General features: G+C 34.9%; 1 protein-coding gene across 1 annotated transcript; it reads right to left on the reverse strand.

Moving 5' to 3' along the window:
- Nucleotides 1-220: 220 nt before the first annotated feature.
- On the reverse strand, nt 221-16,225 carry LOC103704345 (DNA mismatch repair protein MSH2). The gene is made up of 13 exons (XM_008787595.4): nt 15,964-16,225; nt 15,810-15,859; nt 15,691-15,723; nt 13,168-14,241; nt 12,305-12,859; nt 12,110-12,220; nt 11,938-12,027; nt 11,780-11,851; nt 10,525-10,635; nt 7,773-7,899; nt 4,884-5,083; nt 2,470-2,622; nt 221-585 (listed from the first exon to the last, which is right to left on the reverse strand). The coding sequence occupies exons 1-13, from the start codon at nt 16,013-16,015 to the stop codon at nt 385-387; spliced, it is 2,829 nt and encodes a 942-aa protein (XP_008785817.2). The 5' UTR covers nt 16,016-16,225; the 3' UTR covers nt 221-384.
- Between the last annotated feature and the right edge of the window lie 3,343 nt (nt 16,226-19,568).

Genomic DNA, 19,568 nt, shown 5'->3' on the forward strand with positions numbered 1-19,568 from the left:
TCAAGACTTCAAGGTCAAACTCGAGTAAACTAGCAAATACTTCGACTTAACTTCGTAAAGTGGCTGTTGTATCCGGCTCCTCTCGGTCCAGTCCAGTCTAATAGATATAGGTTTTATCATCCAGATTTTTTCTCACCTCAGGATATCAGCGTCCCGAAAAGAATTAAGTCAAGCTGGTAGGTTTGCAGATTGGAATCCCTATCAAGGAGTCACAGTATCATTTAAGCAAAATTGGCTCTGGCCAGTAATAACTTGAACCTGTTGGATACTATACAATTTACATATATCATTTAAGCAATCTTTCCCCCAGAATATTTCTAGAGAAACAAAAAGGCAGAGGGAGAGAACAGCCAAGATACTAGTCGACAGGATACACAATTGATTTCAGAAAAATTGCTGGAGCCAAGGATAGCTGGCTGCATCTTTCTCCAGCTCAGACCTCAGTTTTTTAACTTGTTCCACGGCCTGTTCCAAGTCCATCTGGTCTAGCGGCAAAGCAGAAAACCCCTGCAAGAATTGATGAGCCCGAGCTGCACCTTTAGCAATGTCATCAGGACTACATGCTTGCTTGCGCTTGGATCCTACCTGTAAGGCAAGCCAGTAATAAAAATCAGTTTGAAGGTGACTCTTGGAAGATGTTTGGATTTGGATTCTTTTCTTAAAATAACTGAACAAAGGATTAGATGATCAATCCCGGTTATGCCATGTATTTCTGAAAAACTGCCTTTGTCAAGAACATGAATTTCAAAGCATATATGATAACACTGAATTAGAAACAAAAATATATAATTGATCTCTGGTGGCTCCAAGAAAAGCATTGCTTGGATACTGAAGAAAGGTGCTCCCATTTGGGTATGACAATTACATATTATGTACGTGCTTGTCCCAGGAGCATCAAAAGGCTGAAGCACTCGCACCTCGAGACAAAAGCAAGATCAGATTGCCAAGAAACAATCAATCTCCATGGACCTTCCCCCTACCATGGACAACAATATCTTCAACAATGCTCTCTACCACCATCCTAGTTGCAGCTGCCTTGGGAATGTCTTTCATTTTCCCTCCTTGATAAGCACTGAGTTTTGTGATTACAATAGGGATAGCGCTGGATAGGGAGAAAACAGGGAGATATGGAAGCATGTTGTAGGAGAGAAGAAAGAAATTGGACATTCTGTCAGCAGTAAACCTTTCCCTGGGAGAATCAAAAGGTCTGGTAGAATGGTGCAAGGTGGGGAACTCAAAATCCAGGAAGCAGGCCAAGGGTATTTCAGAAAACTTGGTCTGAAGCTAAGCTTGTTAGCTGTGACCAATAGGAACAATGGATAGTTAACTGATCCTTGGTCTCTTGCTCTTATCTCTTGTATCCTTGTGACTATTCATTTCCTTTGTGAATTTTGACCAGGCATTCCATGCCTCATCCTTCCCCGAAGAGAGAGAGAGAGAGAGAGAGAGAGAGAGAGAGAGAGAGAGAGAAGGAAAAGAAGAATACATTGGGGGAGAGTTTTCTTGATATATATATATATATATATATACACATATATATATATACATATATATATACATATATATATATACATATATACATATATACATATATATATATACATATATACATATATACATATACATATACATATATACATATATACATATATACATATACATATATACATATATATATATATATATACATATATACATATATACATACATATACATACATATACATATACATATATATACATATATATACATATACATATATATATACATATATCTATATATACATATATATATACATATATATATATATATGCATATATTACACTTTGTCCTTCACTACCAAATTGGGTCTTCTGACAAAAATGTTTTGAAGAGGAAGAGAGTGCCAATCCTCATCCCAGCTATCAAGGCAGCACGGTAATCATTCAACATTTGGTAGTGAAGGACAAAGTGTTATATATATATGCATATATATATATATATATATATATGCATATATATATATATATATATATGCATATATATATATATATATATATGCATATATATATATATATATATGCATATATATATATATATATATATATGCATATATAACGCTTTGTCCTTCACTACCAAATCGGGTCTTCTGACAAAACTGTTTTGAAGAGGAAGAGGGTGCCAATCCTCATATGTTTGACAAGATTATCAAGAGGGAAAGGCCCCAGCTATCAAGGCAGCATGGTAATCATTCAACATGGTTGCTACAAGAATGTAATCAATTTTTGAGGGCGGGACATAAAGTGGAGCCACTAGAGCAGTTTCTCCTAAGGATTTTGAGATGCAAAAAGGATTTTGAGATGCAAAATGTAAAGAAAAACACACTGAAAATTCACTATGAGCAACAATCATATAAATCACTACAACTTCATCATGTAGCAAATTAAAATCAAATATGCTGAAGTAAAGGTGAGTTTTTTTGTCATATACCTCTTCTTTCAGATCATTGTTAAAGCCAAATGTCTCAGAAAAATTTTCCAACTCCTCAGCTTTACTTCTAGCAAGAGTAACAACAGCTTCAGGAAAGTTTGCAAACTCTGCCACGTGAATACCAAAACTTTGATCACAGGCACCGGGTTCAACCTGGAAAATAAACAAATGTGATGAACAAAGGATAGAAAAAATGCATTATAGACAATGTGAAACTATTAATGCATGCAAAATAACAACCACAAGAAAGTGTAACTTGCTGACATGTCAAGACCATGATAAGCTAGTGATGCAACAGGAAAAAAAAAAAATTAACTACACCAACCATTTGAAAGTTATACAGAGTGCCACTAACACTAGTACTATGCTGATCTTTCTTTCTAATAAAATTACTGATTCTAAAAGAAAACAGTAGCAAATATGAAAAGCCAAGGTTCACAGACCTTAAATGAGAGTTTGTTCTATAGTCAATGCAATGACCACATCAGTAGTGTTCATAGTTACAACCATGCAATTCCAATATTATGTAATATGTTTGAATGGTTTTGGCATAGTTAGTGATGCGAAAGAAACAAAGGAATCCAAAAAATGGATAGACCAAGGCTGGAACCCTTATAAAAAAAAAAAAAAACTTGGCCAAAATGAGCAGCAAAAGAACTTCTCTACGTTCATTTTCAATTTTCAATATATCTTGTATGTTGCTCCACAGTAACCTCCTTGTCATGGGTACAAAGTAAAGAAACAGCCTCTGCATATGGAGGTAAGGCAGTGTAAGGCAGTGTACATCTGACCCTTCCTAGATCCCCTAATGTCGGGAGCCTTGTGCATTGGGATACCCTTTTTAGTATACTTGCATGATATGAAATTGTATAGGATTCCGATATAAGACTTTTTTTGTAACTTCCAAATCCTTGAGATACATTCTATCAATGTGCAGTAAGCAATATAATTATAACTGGTGGGAACAGAGTGTTGACTAGTCCTAGTCTCTCCTTTAATGAACTTCCATAAATTTGATCATCCATGAGACCTTTATATATATGGCATCTTTAATTCTTTATTCAGAGTGGTAAAAAATCTGAACCTAGCTTTAGCATTCGGAAGGGCATCCGTTCAAGCAAGCTCGAGTAACTATTTTGAACAACAGAATTCCATACAAATTACATGATGTCCTAAACATTGTCTGATATTCAAAAACTCAAGCCTGCTCTCATGATTTTATAGCAACATGATCAGGTAAAGGTAGAAGTAAAAGATGTAGTTTACATAAAAAACTATTTTTCCTTTCTTTTGTTGAAGTATATGAACACTTTGATTTAAATGATGGTTTAATATCAAGATTCCAACACAGTAAAGCAAATACAAGGAATTATAGGATGCTGCTCAGCCATCTTATATTTAGAACAATATTTGGAGGTGCAATGCAGCGCTTTGATATTTAATAATATGAATTCTAAGGTTACCATCAACATTGGCACCAAAAAACAACATTCATGTGGAACATGTATTTAAAGACCTGTTTTAAAGAAGGATGACTGAGAAATATCCACAAAATGACATGTTGTCTATGTTAGTTTCTTTTTGAAGTACTAATCTGATTAAGTGAGCATAGGCATGATGGTCCTTGTCCACTGAATAACATCTTATTATCTTTTCATGTCCATGCGTGCCAAAGTGCTGGCACAGCAGAAAACAAGCACTATATGACCTATTGATGTGATACATCATTCATGATACTTCCAAAAATGCTAGATGGTTATTACAGAAGGAAATTGTTCGCAATTGAGATATGAGATTAAAACTTGGATATCAGCCCATGTGACTGTTGAATCAAAGCTTAACATCCGCATTTTGTATTACTGATAAGAGTCTCCAGTGATATTCAACATTTATGAAAAACAGGAAATTAGATCATGAGAGTCTGAAATGTCATCTCGATGGAAGTTTTCAAAATATATCTGGCTAACATCCATTATTTTACTGCTAAGGGAGCATAATTTCCAAAATCTCGGAAAAAAACATTGTAAATCATATGAATTCACACCGGTATAACTTTTCTTGTTTCATGGTTTTTCTTGTAAATTATAAGGTGTTTGAAAATGTCTGACATTAAATAATTTGAAGGAAAAAGGCTATGAAAATAAATATTGATATGCTCAATCTACCAAGTAAATCTAAGAAGCTTCAACCCATCATTAGTTTCTCCAAATTGTTGAATGGCATGCAATATAAATCATGACCAAGGCAAACTCAAAGCACAGAACAGCTAATGAACACTGAACCAGATAGTTTACACACCCACCCACCCCCAAAATCCAGAAAGAAGATGGTCAAAATATACAAAAAGAACAGAACATTTATCAAAGGAAAACATGCATTGATTTATATCAAATTATTGCGAGCTATATGTTCACCTTATAAAGCATTGTTAATTTACGACTTGGTGGATCTATATGTGCTCCAACATGATAATTTGCCACTCCAAGATTGGGCGAACTATGGGGCTCATGACCATCAACATGAGCTAATGCAGTCAGCTCATGAAAGTGAGTTGCAAATAAAGTTGGTGCTCTGGTCACCTGCACAAGGTGCTCGCAAATAGCCCAAGCCAAACCTGGATAATGAATTGAACAAGATTAAAGCCAGAAAATAAATTCAATGGTCAAACATTTCAATTCGAGAAATTTGAGAATGGACATTTAAAGTATGAGTAAATCTTCAGTTAAAATACAAAAGACACAGCAAACATACCTAAGGGAGTACTTCCATGACAATCACAATTAATAATCAAGCCATAATAATCACAATCACCAAAAATGATGAAGATCTAAATGTGCATGGAGTGCAATAAGCAACATTTAACAAAACAACTGACCGCATCAACACACCTTTTTATTCAGCAAATATCACATATGCAAATCATACAATAATAGATGACCGATCTAAAATATGCTGACTTATATAGTGCATTAAAGTTGCACGTCCTAAAGCATCATTTTGGACACTAATTTTTCGTTGAAAGTTTTTACACACATACATTTACCATTTCGGAATATAAGTTAACGGTCATATGCATTACACATCAGGCCCTAGATATAACTTAAAACATCCATAGGTTGCACATTCATGGAAGAATCTAGCAGTTTGTGATTAGACAAATGCATATGTGAGGACCCGTGTGGATGTGTGTTTAGTCCCACATCAATTGTGAGATAGGGGCAACTAGGGTACTTAAATGGGATCACGGAACCTAAAAATACCTTCTGGTTAGTTTTTTTTTGAACGAGGTCCTGGGTCCTTACAAATGGTATGACCCATGGCTCATGTATAGACTAGAAGACATTGCAATATGGGCCCTTTTATGGCTAACCATGGGCTGGTCGTGGTATTTATGATTGGATTTGATATAATTGGATCTTTGTGATTGGACCCTAAGATTAACGAGGATGGCAGGCCTTAAAAGGAGGGAGTACATGAGGGCTAGGGAAGCCAAAAAGACCTTCAATGTAGTCTTTTTGGTAAGGTCGTGGGTCGTTATAACACGTGGAGGATTGGATTCTACTCACAATTGAGATCATGCTGACTAATTAATGGGTATGCTTGGGCATCGACTTTTCACAGCTCCAATAGTGGGAGATTTAGGCTCATTAGATGGAAATTTTTTCAGTCCATGAATGGCGGTAGCTTACCCTAACATGTGAATATGAGTTTCGGTTTGATTGGTTCAGAAACTGAGAGTTTAGACTACCTTCAAAATGGCTTGAGACACATGACTCAGCACTCCACATTTATTTGTGTATCCTTATCCTGATGGAACTAGTACTTCTGTTCCTGATATAGTCACTTTGGGCAAAAAAAAAAAAAATGTAATGAGTGCTTATTATATGGAGCTTTCCAGGTGATTCTAAGTCATGAGTAAGAACTGGCCTTTCAACATGGAATCGTCAGCGCATGCATCCCCTATTAGGGAAAGTTATGATCAAAAAGAAAATCTCGGATATGTCTCATTGTTGTTGTCATGCTGAATGAGAAACTATCACATTTCTGTAAGTTACCTCTGCAAAATGGTTGTAAGTGATTTTATGTGTTTGATCATGTTTAGGATCAAAATGTTGCATCCGCAAACTAGCTATGGTTTGATGTTATAACATAGAACAGTCTACGGGCATAAGAGTCATGAACTGTAATTATTTTTATGCACACAACAGATATTCCCTTTGAGTCATCAAAATCCATGTAAAATCCACAAGAAAAAGGATAAGCAATGTTAAAAAGAGGGGGCACCCTGGAAATTATTTGCCAAGATTTAGGAGGGCAAGAATCAATTAGGCATGTTTATATTTAGCTGGGAAATTGAATCGAGATGTTGGTGGCTCTTAAAGAAGCGGAAAAGTCAAATTTAGAGAAAAAAAAAAAACTGAACTAAGCAAATGAAAGTTTGTTAGAGAAGAAGCTACAGTACTAACATTTTTTGTTATTCTTCACAAATGAAAGATGAATCAAAACATTTAAATTAGCCATCTTCTAATGACCCGGCATGTTTACAACGGTCAAATCCATATGAGCCAAAATGCTGCGAATATTTCTAGATTTCAACTCCTCCAGCAAATATTGTTGACCAATTCAAGTTTTGACACCAACTAAGCAAAAGTTTGCAATGATAAGAATGGTATTTAAATCTCAAAATTCAAAGATTTGATATTTAATTTTTTTCTTTAAAAAGAGACTACAAGGATATTGTCAATAGTATGTATCTTAAGAAGCATGTCTTGGAAAGCTGATACAATGCAATGAAGCCACACGAGAAAGAAGCGATATATAATAAAAGTACAATTGGATTCTGCATCTCCCGTACAAAACACGACCCTATGGTTTATTAAGAAATATTGTCGATCATATGTAATACATAACTCTAGCATTTATGGAAATATATTTTGTTGGAAGAAATGATGTTAATAATTTCTGTTCAGCTAATTCAAGTAACTAACTTCATGGGAATTCTTCAAACTCCAGTAGATGGGACTAAACTCTCATTCATCCGTTTAGTGCCAAGTTTATAGTGGTGATATCAATTCTACTAAGTTATTTAGTAATTCTTTTTGAGTATGAGAAATTTGTATGAATATATCCACAAATGTGAAGGAACAGAAAAAAAGGAAGAAAAAGAGCAAAAGGTAAAAATGACATAAATTATATTCCCTTACACGTGATAGAATGCATTTTCTCAGAGCTTTATGATATCAATAAACACTAGCTGATTTTAATTCCAAGTAATAAAAATGAAAAAAGATGATAAAACAGACCAAATCCATCATAAGTAGAAGTGCCACGGCCCAACTCATCAATAATTATCAGCGACTTCTCAGAGGCACCTTTCAAGATGGATGCAGTTTCAAGCATTTCCTGCATAAAGGTGGAAACTCCACGAAGCTGCAAAAACAGCACAGGTATATAAAATTAAAACAAAGTGTAGAAAGTGATGTTTTTTTAATATTAAAAAAGAAAACACAGGTCATAAGTTCAAACATGAGATGAATACCTACAAATGCACTACCTAAAGCTAAAAGCCAGCTTCAAATCTCCGTCTGAGCTGATGGTGAATGGGAGAGTTAGGCGTGCTTTTATAACAAATACTATAGAAGGGTCTAAGAATTTTGAAGCTCGGAGGGGGCATGGAACTTTGCATGAGTGAATTTGAAGACAAAAGATGTTGAAAAAAAAAAAAAGAAAGACAAAGCTAAAATATCAGGTTACACTTAATAAGCAGGGACATGGAATAATATTTTCAGAACCTGTTCAGACTCAATCAAAGTCTTTTGGAAGTTTCCCGAAATTACCAAATTTTTAAGTTTCATATACAAAGGCACCCCAAGCAATGATTTCTAGAGGCCTCTTGGCAATCAATTTCAACTAGCCTTACAAAAAGCACATATCTCTGCATACCCAAACACTGATATGCATGAGTTTTTTCTTCCAAACGATGGATGGACATGATTATTGCTAGCGAAACAACAAGAATACAGGCGACAAGCACAACCTAGCATCCTTTTTATCTAAAGGTTCGGAAATTCATTCTGGTTTTCATCTTGGATCAAATCAAATGAGTTATGATTTCAGCAGTTTCATTGAAAATTACTATAAAAAACAATAAAAAAAGACAAGGTCAATAAGAAAAACAAATTAGAAATCATTTATAAACATATTGCACTGTCAACAACTTTTAGATGTATGTTTTCAGTAGTTTCACATTGAACAATAAACAAGCTTTTTTTTTTTAAACAAAATGTTTAAAAAGTCATGTTTAGACAGCACCGTGTAATTCACAATGTAACTTATGATAACAAAAGTATTAAAAGAATTTGAGATCTTGGATTGACAAATCTGTTAAAAAACTTACTTTTCCTCCAAATCACTTTCGAATCTGACATCACAGTGCTTATGAATGCTTTCAACCCTTGCAAAATTCAAGTTTCATCTAGAGAAAACACCTTCCAGTACATTAAAAAAATGGAAGATATAAATGATTACAATAAAAAACTTATGTATACATTAAAGTTTGCCCTATGAATTAATTTCAGCAGAAACTCTGAAACAGACCCCAGTATTGGTCACGTTCTAGATGAAATTGAAATTTTCAGTTTTAATTTCAGAGTTTCAGATGAAAGTTCAAGCCAGTTTTATTATTTTTTAACATATATGATAATCTCGAAATTTAGAGGGGGGAAAGGTAAACCATATGGGTTGACCAAGGCTAGATGCAAGCTATCTCATGTCATAAAAGTATCGGCATAAATTACAGGGATTGATTAGGTCATGATGGTGATCACCCATTGGCACATGCATGGGGCTCCATACTGGCATGTATCAACTATAGATTATTTGGTCTATATTAGTGAATATAGTAACAAAGGCATTGTCCAAAAATCACCAATACTGCTCTAACAGTAGTTTTATTGGCAACTAAGGTTGCTTTGTTGTTTTAAAATGAAACTGATTGTGAAATCATCTGCTCTTTCACACAGTAAAATTTATGTTGACAATATTGTGCCGTAAATATGTTACCTCAAAGTTCTAAAACTGAAACCAAATCAATCAAATTTCTCATCAATCATCATAGAGGCTGATAGATGTCATGCTTATGAATGATTTACAAAAACATATCTATAGTTAATGTTATAAATATAAACATTTAACAAAATATGAAAGAAATAGAGAAAAATCACAAATTTTTAATTTTTATTTAATTTGGCTCAATTTATTGTACATGTCAGGCCTAACAGTTTCTTAGACAAAGTTGTCAAGGTTAAAAAGCTAGCTGTCAAAAAAAAAGTGTGAACTTGAGAAACTTGTAATATTTGTATACAAAAATTACTTACTAATGCATGGAAAATTGAATATAGCAGCAGTGATAAATATAATTCAAGTATCTATGATTAGGAAGAAGGAAAGAACCAATTAACCTATGTGAAAGACTTACTTGAAGTTAAATGTTTGAAGAACAAAACCTAAGAATTGGATTCTAAAGAAAATGTGAATCTGTTCCAAGGAGATATAGACTTTTTCTCATAAACACATTTACTGCAGAAGAAAAACGGAATATATAGATACTTCTTTCAGAAAGTGTCGCCATATGAAAGAGTCAAATTCATTAACTCTTCTACGATGGAAAAAGAATCAACGAAGAGGTGCATGTATGGTCAATAACAAAAGCAAGGTGCCCACTTGGGATACTAAATGCCTACAATATATACATCTGCTGTCATTGCATGGTTATTTATAATAGGTAAGAGGTAATAAAGCTGCTGATTTGTTAGCTAAAATTTTTCCACAATGAGATCGTTTATGGCACCTACTTATCTTCAAACTTGTGAAACAGTAGGATCTCCAAAATAGTTAATGGAGTCTACATGTTGCTAAAGAAGGGCAGTCCAATGCATGAGGCTCCCACCACTAAAGGATCTGGGAAGGGTCAAATGTACACAGCCTCACCCTCACATATGGAGAGGCTATTTCCTAAAAAAAGAAAAACAATAGTACAGTAGAGTGAATACTAACTTGGCAATCACCAGCCCCAACACGAGCAAAAATGCAATCGCATACGCTAACACTTGCTCTATCGCATGGAACAAAGCAGCCAACTTGCGCCATTAATATGTTTACGCCAACCTGCCAACACTGATATGTAAGATAAAAAGGCATTTGATACAAATAAGGTATGTCCTGCAAAACAGTATGCAGCAATTTTGATGGAACCTTTATTTAACAGTTATGAAGGAGCATAAATATGTAAGACTGTCCCTCAACTTTTCAATTTCTGATATAGTAAAGAAATTGATGTTGGAAATTCGCAGATCTCCTCCACAACCCCCCCCCCCCCCCTCCACTCCCACCAAAAAAAGGGGAAAACAACTTGTAAACAGATTTCCTTCTAATTAAAATTTTATACAATAACAGCTTCATCATCAATAGATTGGGGCATCATAAATAGTATAGGTTTGACCAAGATCTCAAACTAGCTGTGACTTTTTGTACAAATGACACAACAATATTGGAAACCTCAATTCATCAAGTTTTGATTTTCAAGACTAATTTTGTTAAACAGAAGGTGATAATGAACAAAAGAATACATATACTACCTTTAGACTAAATCTTGAAGCTAAAAAACTTTGCACTAATTTATCAAGCTTTATCACAATTTGTTTGCAATAAGAGCCTTAATGGTGGACTTTCTGCAATCAGACAGTCGATGTGTCTACTTGGCTTCACCTTAGCTGAATAAGCTACTATTCCCCAACTAGTGTTAAAAGAATGGTTCCACTAAGGTCTTCAAGTTAGTCTAGTGCATTGCTTCTTTTATCTGAATCATTGAATCTCTCAACCGATATTCCATTCCGTTCAATTAGCTGTTCGCTACAGAAATAGGCTCAAATAAATATTTTAATGCCAGACAAAAAAAAAAGTACTATTGATATAAAACAAGGACAAAATTCTGATGTCGGGTAATACCTAAATGCTTGCGCATCAAGTAGCCTGAATATCATAGACTGGTCTTTCTTACACACACAGCTTCCAAATGGCATATTAGTTGATGCAAATTAGTTAAGACAGATGTAGCCTCAAAAGAATTTGTTAAAACAGATGTAGCCTCAAAAGTAACTTATAATATATGGTTGCAATAATTATGAGATAATGCTTGTCTAGAAGCTCAACTAGTTTTATGTTCTAGGGTAAAATAAAAAACACAAAGATGCTCCACCTTGTTTATGGTATGAATGAGAAAAATTAATAGTATCATCAAGAGAAATCAGACCTGTCGTATAAATGTGGATTTACCACCCATGTTAGGTCCGGTAATGATCTGGAACCAACTCTTTCCACGTTCCTGTTTCGTAACATAAACCAAAGGAAACAAACCTTAGAACTATTCTCCTGGAGTTCACAGAAAAGATACTCTGCCCATATACTTACAAGAGTACAATCATTAGGTATAAAATTCACACCATCCTGAGCCTCCACACATGGATGCCGACTCCCTTCTAGTACAATATCTCCTTTATCCTATAAAAATAAATTAGAATTAGCAAAACCATCTCTTAATTAAGGAAAGCAATTCAACAAATTAATAAAAGATTTATCTTACCGAGGGTGTAAGGTCTGGTCTTACGTATGGAATTGGACAACTGGTTGCCAAGTCAGCAAAACTTAGTAAAACATCAAGCTCAGAAAGAATCACGGAAAGTGTTTCAAATACCTGGAGATCAGGTTTTAAAAAACTTAAGACTGATACTTGTTACAAAAAAATGGAAAGAGCCTTTATCATTTTGATTTTGTATACCTCAGAAAATGAAGCTGTAGCATCAACTACTTGAGCAACAATCACTTTCTGACAACTTGTATATTCACTGAGTACCTTTTGGTATTGATCTCCTAACTTTTTAAGTTTGGAGTTTGTGAATTTTACTCCATCCTTCCGAGTTTCCAGAACAATATAATGGGTACTTAGCTTTTTCCTCACTTTTTGCTCCTCTTTCTTCGTGATCCTAAAAACATGTCCAAACTGTGTCCCTTTTTCCAACTTCAATGTCTTATCAAGAGAAAGATCAAGTTCATTTGCTGTTTGTTTGTGCAAACTGTGAATTTGCCGCTCTGCTGCATTTAGTTGTTCCTTCAGTGCAGCTAAGTTTGGATTATATTTCGGCGATATCATATACTCACCATTCTCAAGTTGATCAAGGTCAATAGCAACTTCAACTAGAGCGGTAAACTTATTTAGTCGATGCTCATCCATCCAATATTCTAATGGTTCCAGATATTTCTTTCTTATCAGTGGTGAAAATTTCCCTTCATAACGCTCAAGAACATCTTTGATGTGTGGAAGTCTAATGCTTGACTGCACAATAACATAAAATACAATATAAATAAACACATCGATTAACTAAAAACAGGAAACAGCCAATTATACAAATAAATATGAATACTTGAATGTACATCCATACAAAATATGAGTAAATGGTTCAGAGGGCCAGTACAATTTTCCCTGTTCAGGAACCTACAAGCTCTTGTAGAAGTTGCAATTGTACATTTAAGTTGTACAGGTTCACAGAATCAGATCTTAGAGAGCAAACTTCTGTGAAATTCTAGTCAAATCAAATAACAAACTTTAGAAGAATAAGAAGAAGAAGGCAAGATGGATGTCACCTGATAGAGTTTTATGACTGGCTGCAAGTTAGCTGTCTTCTTCTTCACATTATGTGTCAATCTCTCAATATCTGAAATTCTTTTTAAATGTAACCTCAGTCCTTGGCGAAGTTCTGCATCCTCCACAAATGCCTGAACCAGATCCAGTCTACAACTAATTTCACCCACATCTAAGAGAGGTTGTTTGAGCCACCTGTTTAGCAACCGTTTACCCATGCCGGCAGTGCAGGTTCTATTCATTAGACCAAACAAACTAAAATTTTTGTTTAAATCTGTTTTGTTCTCTAGAACATTCAATGCTCTCATGGCAGCAGAATCTAATCTCATGTAACTATCTAGATTGTACTTTTCAATGGTATAACGCCCATAATTGCCATCATCTGCAAGTAACTCGGCATATGATATTAAAGCCCCTAGAGCACACAAAGCAAATTCAAAGTCAGAAAGTAAATCCCGAACAGGTTCAATAGAACCTCTGATGATCCTACCAAGGTCCTGTACCAGATCTCTTGACTTGAACTCAGATTTCTTTCTCTCAGTTAAAAGGACATTACATTTAGTCAGTACACCATGAAGAGCTTTCAATTCCACTGATTTCCCACATTCCATGGGTAGAAGACACTCCTTGCAACCAAGAGCGACCATAACTGCTTCAACATTTGTGAACTGGCTATCATCAAGGAACTCTGCCAAACCAAGTTTTTGCTTGGTTATATCGACAAAACTTAGTCCCACAGTGTACTGGTTTTCGCGGAAGATAGGAAACAATGAAATGGTAACTGGAGTATCCTGCATGTCATTGTTGGCAAACAAAACATCTTCAAAACTACCAATGTTACCAGGTGTTCCAGTTTTTGTCAGCCTCCAGTTTGATCCACTTCCCTCATAAAGCTCCAGGGTATGATCTGTTCTCTCCAGTAAAAGGTCACGAGCAATAGTTTCAAACATGGTTTTACTTACACTAACACTGGAAATACCATCAGGACCACTACCCAGTTGTCTCAAAGCAGTAGTAGTGTGGTAATATGTCCTTGCAATGAAAGCAGCATTATCACCATGAACAGTATAATAATCCTGGTTAAACAGAACAGCAGAAATTAATAGATAGACATAAGATAATTTTAAAAGTTCCGTAATGCAAGTTCCAGAAAAAGCTATGTAATTTGAAAAAGTACTCTAGAAAATTATTGAACCAACTATCAAAAGGTAATGGCCAATGCAGTAAAATGGAAAGAGCACCTACCTTGAGTACTGTATAGTACAATAAAGAACAAGGATTTAAGTACCGGTGCATACAAGTCATGCCAGTCATGCCTAATTGTACCTAGAACGTACGAATACTGGTACATCTCCCAAAATAGTATGAGGCCAAAACATGATTTTTCACCTCTATTCTACTGTTCCAGCATCAAGAGGCACACCATGTGTAGATACAATACCGTACTAGTAAGAAGGCATTGATATGGGTACCAATACTCGGTACTTTAATCCTCAGCGTAGAATGCCACACCATTAAAAACGTGATAATGAACGAAATTAACCAAATTACACCACCAACAACCACCACCACCCAACTCCGAAGGAAAAAGAAGAAGAAGAAGAGGAAGACAAGAAACAGGATAGATACATTAAGGTAACAATAAAACAGCATTCAGGACAAATTCTAAAGAATAAAATACAAAAATACAGCAAGTACAAGAACAAAAATTCTCTTACACACTAGCTATCTACTACTTGCACAACAACCCCTTGCATTAATCATCCCGCGCCTCTTAGCTCTGACCTTTCGTTATCTTTCCATGAGTTCCTTCATGAAAATACTCATTTTATGCTTAATATGTATTATGCATTTCATAAGACTCAAGGTTGAGGCAGTAGCCATACTGCGACCAATCAAATAATGCAACCACTCTATCTTCAATCCTTTTCAAGCATTCCTCTTTGCACTGACACCATACAGGTTATTGATGAAGGTGAGGTGCACAAAATCAGATTTCAGAACAAGTGACATCTATTAGTAACATTTTCACGTCAAAATAATAAATAACTAAAAATAATCACCTCTCTAGCCAAAACTACATATATGAGCATTTTCAGCCAGAAGAAATCAATTATGTAGTTAAAAAAAAGGGTGTGGATGAACTAGTACTCGATATAATTATGATGTATCCATTTAATAATTCACACATTTCCGGTAAATTTATCCAACAACAACTGTTAATTTGAGACACATGCATATCATTTTCTGCATTCCCACTTCTTTTTTCTCCTAATATGTGAGAAACAAAATGATAATTTGCTTGGAAAGACATGCTGTGAAGCATCAGGATATTGGGGGGAATCATTAACATTTTTTTAACTTTTTATTAACAAGTTCATAATAACGAAAAACAACATCCATTATCAATGGTTTGGACTTCAGAAAGAATACTATCGGCTAAAGATCCGGGATTTGAAACCACCGGCCTCCAAATGTACAACCATCTATGGGTAACAAATGAAAAACAAAGAAGATCAACTTACTCGGCGATCGAAGAAGCGCACAGCCCGCGGATCCTACAAAAACAAATTCAAATATTTCTTGTTCAATTTTCTTGTTAGGGTTTAAGAAATTAGATAGAGATGGAGGGCAGGAGGCTTACACGGGGGAGGGTTTTGAAGAAGGAAATAAACCCCTGGGCTTGGCGGGCATCTGAGGAAGACGAGTTGCCACAAACTAATTAATAAATAAACAAATAAAACCAACAAATGGTACAAGAAAACCCAGTAGAGGGAGTTTAATAGATTTTAGAATACCTAATTTGAGCTCGGGAAGCTTGTTGGGTTCCGGTGAATAATCTTCTCCCATTTTTCTTTTCCCCTTTTTCTCTTTTCTTCTCCCGCAAGGAGAGAGCAAGGGAGTCGGTTTGGGGGAGGAAGAGGGGTTTGAGGTTTATGGGGGTATTAGCGATAAATAATAGAATAGACGATGATGGATGGGATGTACCGGGTGGCGGGAAAGCACAGCGACGGAAAGGGGTACGCGCGCCGACGTGCGCGGCGCGGGCGTTGGGATTCGTGACCCTGGCACTCCATCGAGCGCTCGGATTGGTATCAAACCTGCGGGCCCCAGCGGGAGACGGACCAGGATATAAACATAACCACAGTTATGGTAGGTCCGCATAAACCTGAAATCTTTTCCGTAACCGATGATAATCTATTTGGTTTCGGTTTCGGTTTCGGTTCCGGTTCCAGTTACAGAACAGCCGATTTCGATTCTACTTATAGACGATCCTGATTTCGATTTCGATTCTAAATGATTCCGATTTCGATTTTTCAATATAAATTATAAAATTTTAAAAAAAAATAAATTATATAATTAATTTTAAAAAAATTATAAATATAAATTGATTGTATAATTAATACAAAATGATAATTTGTACCTCATTTTATTATTTACTATCAAAATAAATTTTAATAATACAACTAGATAACATTATAAAAAAATAATAAGTTACATTAAATAAATTTAGAACTAATTTATTTTATTATTAAAAAAAAGAAAAAATTAGGCTCCAGTTCCGGTTCAGTTCCATCAAATCTGAAATCTTAAAAGAACCGTATTCCTCAAGATTCCGGTTCGGCTAAAAACTGTGACACACGGTTCCAGTTCCGGTCTAATTCTTCCCGATGCAGTTCCAGTCCGATTTCCTGGTTATAATCGGATCGTGGTCAGGTCTACCAGGATGGTCGGTCGATCCCAGTACTCCACTGAGAATCACAGTAGGAAAAAGAAAAAAAAAAAGTAATTAGATCATTAGCTATAATTATGTGGAATTTGTATGAAATTTATTTAGTTATTAATCTCTGAAGAAATTTTTTTCCTAATTTTGCCCGTCTGTGGAAGCACAAGGTGGGCAGAGATCTATACAAAGGTATATTAGACGTGCAAGGTTGCAGAAATTTCAAGGTATGCTATTATGATCACATTTTTAGGATCATTGAGATAATAGTAAGATAAGCACCAAATATGTGAGTGGCAACTTGGTGTGGTTGAGTTTTCGGATACGTTGTGTTCACGCTCGCCTTTCATTAAAACGTTCTCAAATATAAAAATACCAACTCTCCATGATCTGTGTTTACAGTCTATGAATGTATAAAAATGGCCCAAGCATAACCATGGTTTCGCATGATATGGCAGTAACATCTAGTACTGAAAGTCTGGAGAATGTTTTCTTTCAGTGCTTGCCTCGGCCTTTTTAGCATGGGAAACCCACTCTTTTATATATATATATATATATATATACATATATATATATATATATATATATATATATATATAATACACGAATAGATTACACAACTCTAATATAGATATATCCACAAGAGTAAAAAATATGTGAGGATTGTCTTGTATTTGTCCTATAAATAATCTTCAAAGTACTGGGCCACATAAAAAGCGTCCCAATCAGCTTCCTATTCACATTTTGGTACATATGGTTGATCCCGAAGGCAACACAACCCATCATCTGCTTGCAGATATCCTAATTTGTTATAAATCGTATAAGAGCAGATTTAGTCCATAATTTATATGGACTACATGTTATCTTAGAATAGATTTTTGGGCTTGTTATTTTCTTGTGGGGCTGGATTCTGCTTCCTAGTGTGGACCCGTGGCTTTGTCGATGTCATGGGAGAGTTGTTACCCAAGGTGGCTCCAGTGTATGTGGGCTTCAGGGAGAAGGGCCTCATTTGCTCAGTTACCTACTGTGGTCGTTGTTTTAATAGCCCACAAAATTAAAAAAAAAAACAGATGACCGGATTAAAATAATTCGTCAAATTAAGCAGGACGTTCTCGGAGAGAGAGAGATATAAACCAAGCGAACATTCGTTTGCAGTAGTTTTCTCTTCTTAGTTCTATGATATGAAGATTTTTGTTGTATTAAAGAAAATGAACAATCTTTATTTGCAGGGTCAAGTCATCTACAATTTTTTAAATAATATACAACAAGCATCCAAGAATGTATTATTGATTGTTACACCATCAAAGTGGATGTTAAGTTATTTCATTATGTCATTTTATTTGCTTATGTGATTGTTCATAGGATTGGCACAAAGAATTGAAATTAAATATTATAACTTATTTTAATCACATGATGACAAATTTTGTAGAAAAATATTATTAGATTCAACATTTGCAACTTTGATAACTTTTTTGCGGTTATGAATAGGGCATTTTTTTACTATTAAATGAAAATGCCCTTGGCCCTATCGCTCTAGCTTACCCATCCATGCTTCAACCCCAAAATCTGAAAATTATATATGAGATGCATTTATGTTACATGACTATTTTGGTAAAACTATATAGTAATATTTGTTTTTCTACTTTTTTTTTTGGACATCATGGGGTCAATTTTTGCAAATTGGTACAATTCTTCAGAATAATATGATCTTCGTAATAAAACTATGTTACATCATATGCTAGCATAATAGAAGACAAGGGCTTTCCCGTATAACTGAGAAAAATACATGTTCCATGATGGAAAAAAAAATACTAAAGATTAGCGCTCCATTCCCTATCATTGATATGGTAGTCAGCAAGCAATGATGTGGTACTCCATGAGTGGCCCAATCTCAAATGAACTTATCAATCTCTCATGTATCACACTTATTCCAAATTGACACAGAGGATGGACCAAAACAAAAAATTGAAACATACAATTTTTTTCTCTTTTGCAAAAATAGTTTACTTATATTTGTTCAAAAAAGATACTAAACTTATATTCATACTCAAAGTTTGAGGAGTAGTAAATCATAACCATACATTTAGGTACCATGAAAATCTTCTCCAGTGCATTTTGTCATAAAGCAAAGTTGGCAGACTCATCAAATTTACATGAGCTTGTAAGCAAGAGAGTTTTCAAACATATGTTTTTTTTTTGTACATTATAATTAGCATTTCAGATCGAGTTTAAGCTTTTTATTTTTGAACCACCGACCTTTGATGATGCAATGGGTGTAAATTCGTCCCTTTATCCTGTGTATTCTATATTCACCAACTCTGTGTTTTGCATTGGGAATTTTTGCAACCTGTTAGATAGAAAGCTTGATTTCCCTTAACAAAGGAAGAAGAAGAGTAGACTAAACTTGATAGTTACCTTGATATCTGCATGGTTGCATGCATGCCGTAGGCCAACAGTGGTGCACGCACCCAGAGGCCCAGAGGTCTGGATAAGTGAGGTGTAAGAATATATATGTATGTATGTATATATATATATATATATATATGTATATATATGTACATATATGTACAAATATATACATATATGTATATATATATACATATATGTATATATATATATATATGTATGTATGTATGTAGAAATTGTGAATTGGCGGTACTGAATTTTCATAAAATTTTC

The sequence above is a fragment of the Phoenix dactylifera genome, chromosome 8 (genome assembly GCF_009389715.1).
Source record: "Phoenix dactylifera cultivar Barhee BC4 chromosome 8, palm_55x_up_171113_PBpolish2nd_filt_p, whole genome shotgun sequence".
In the NCBI taxonomy this organism is placed as follows: domain Eukaryota; kingdom Viridiplantae; phylum Streptophyta; class Magnoliopsida; order Arecales; family Arecaceae; genus Phoenix; species Phoenix dactylifera.

Bases quoted from the DNA above. Each gene is read 5' to 3' on its own strand.
- LOC103704345 (XM_008787595.4), bottom strand. From the start codon at position 16,015: ATGGGAGAAGATTATTCACCGGAACCCAACAAGCTTCCCGAGCTCAAA. The intron at 14,242-15,690 runs GTAAGTTGATCT...CTGTTTAACCAG, and splicing joins TGCGCTTCTTCGATCGCCGA to GATTATTATACTGTTCATGG. The intron at 10,636-11,779 runs GTCTGATTTCTC...CAGTGTTGGCAG, and splicing joins AATCCACATTTATACGACAG to GTTGGCGTAAACATATTAAT.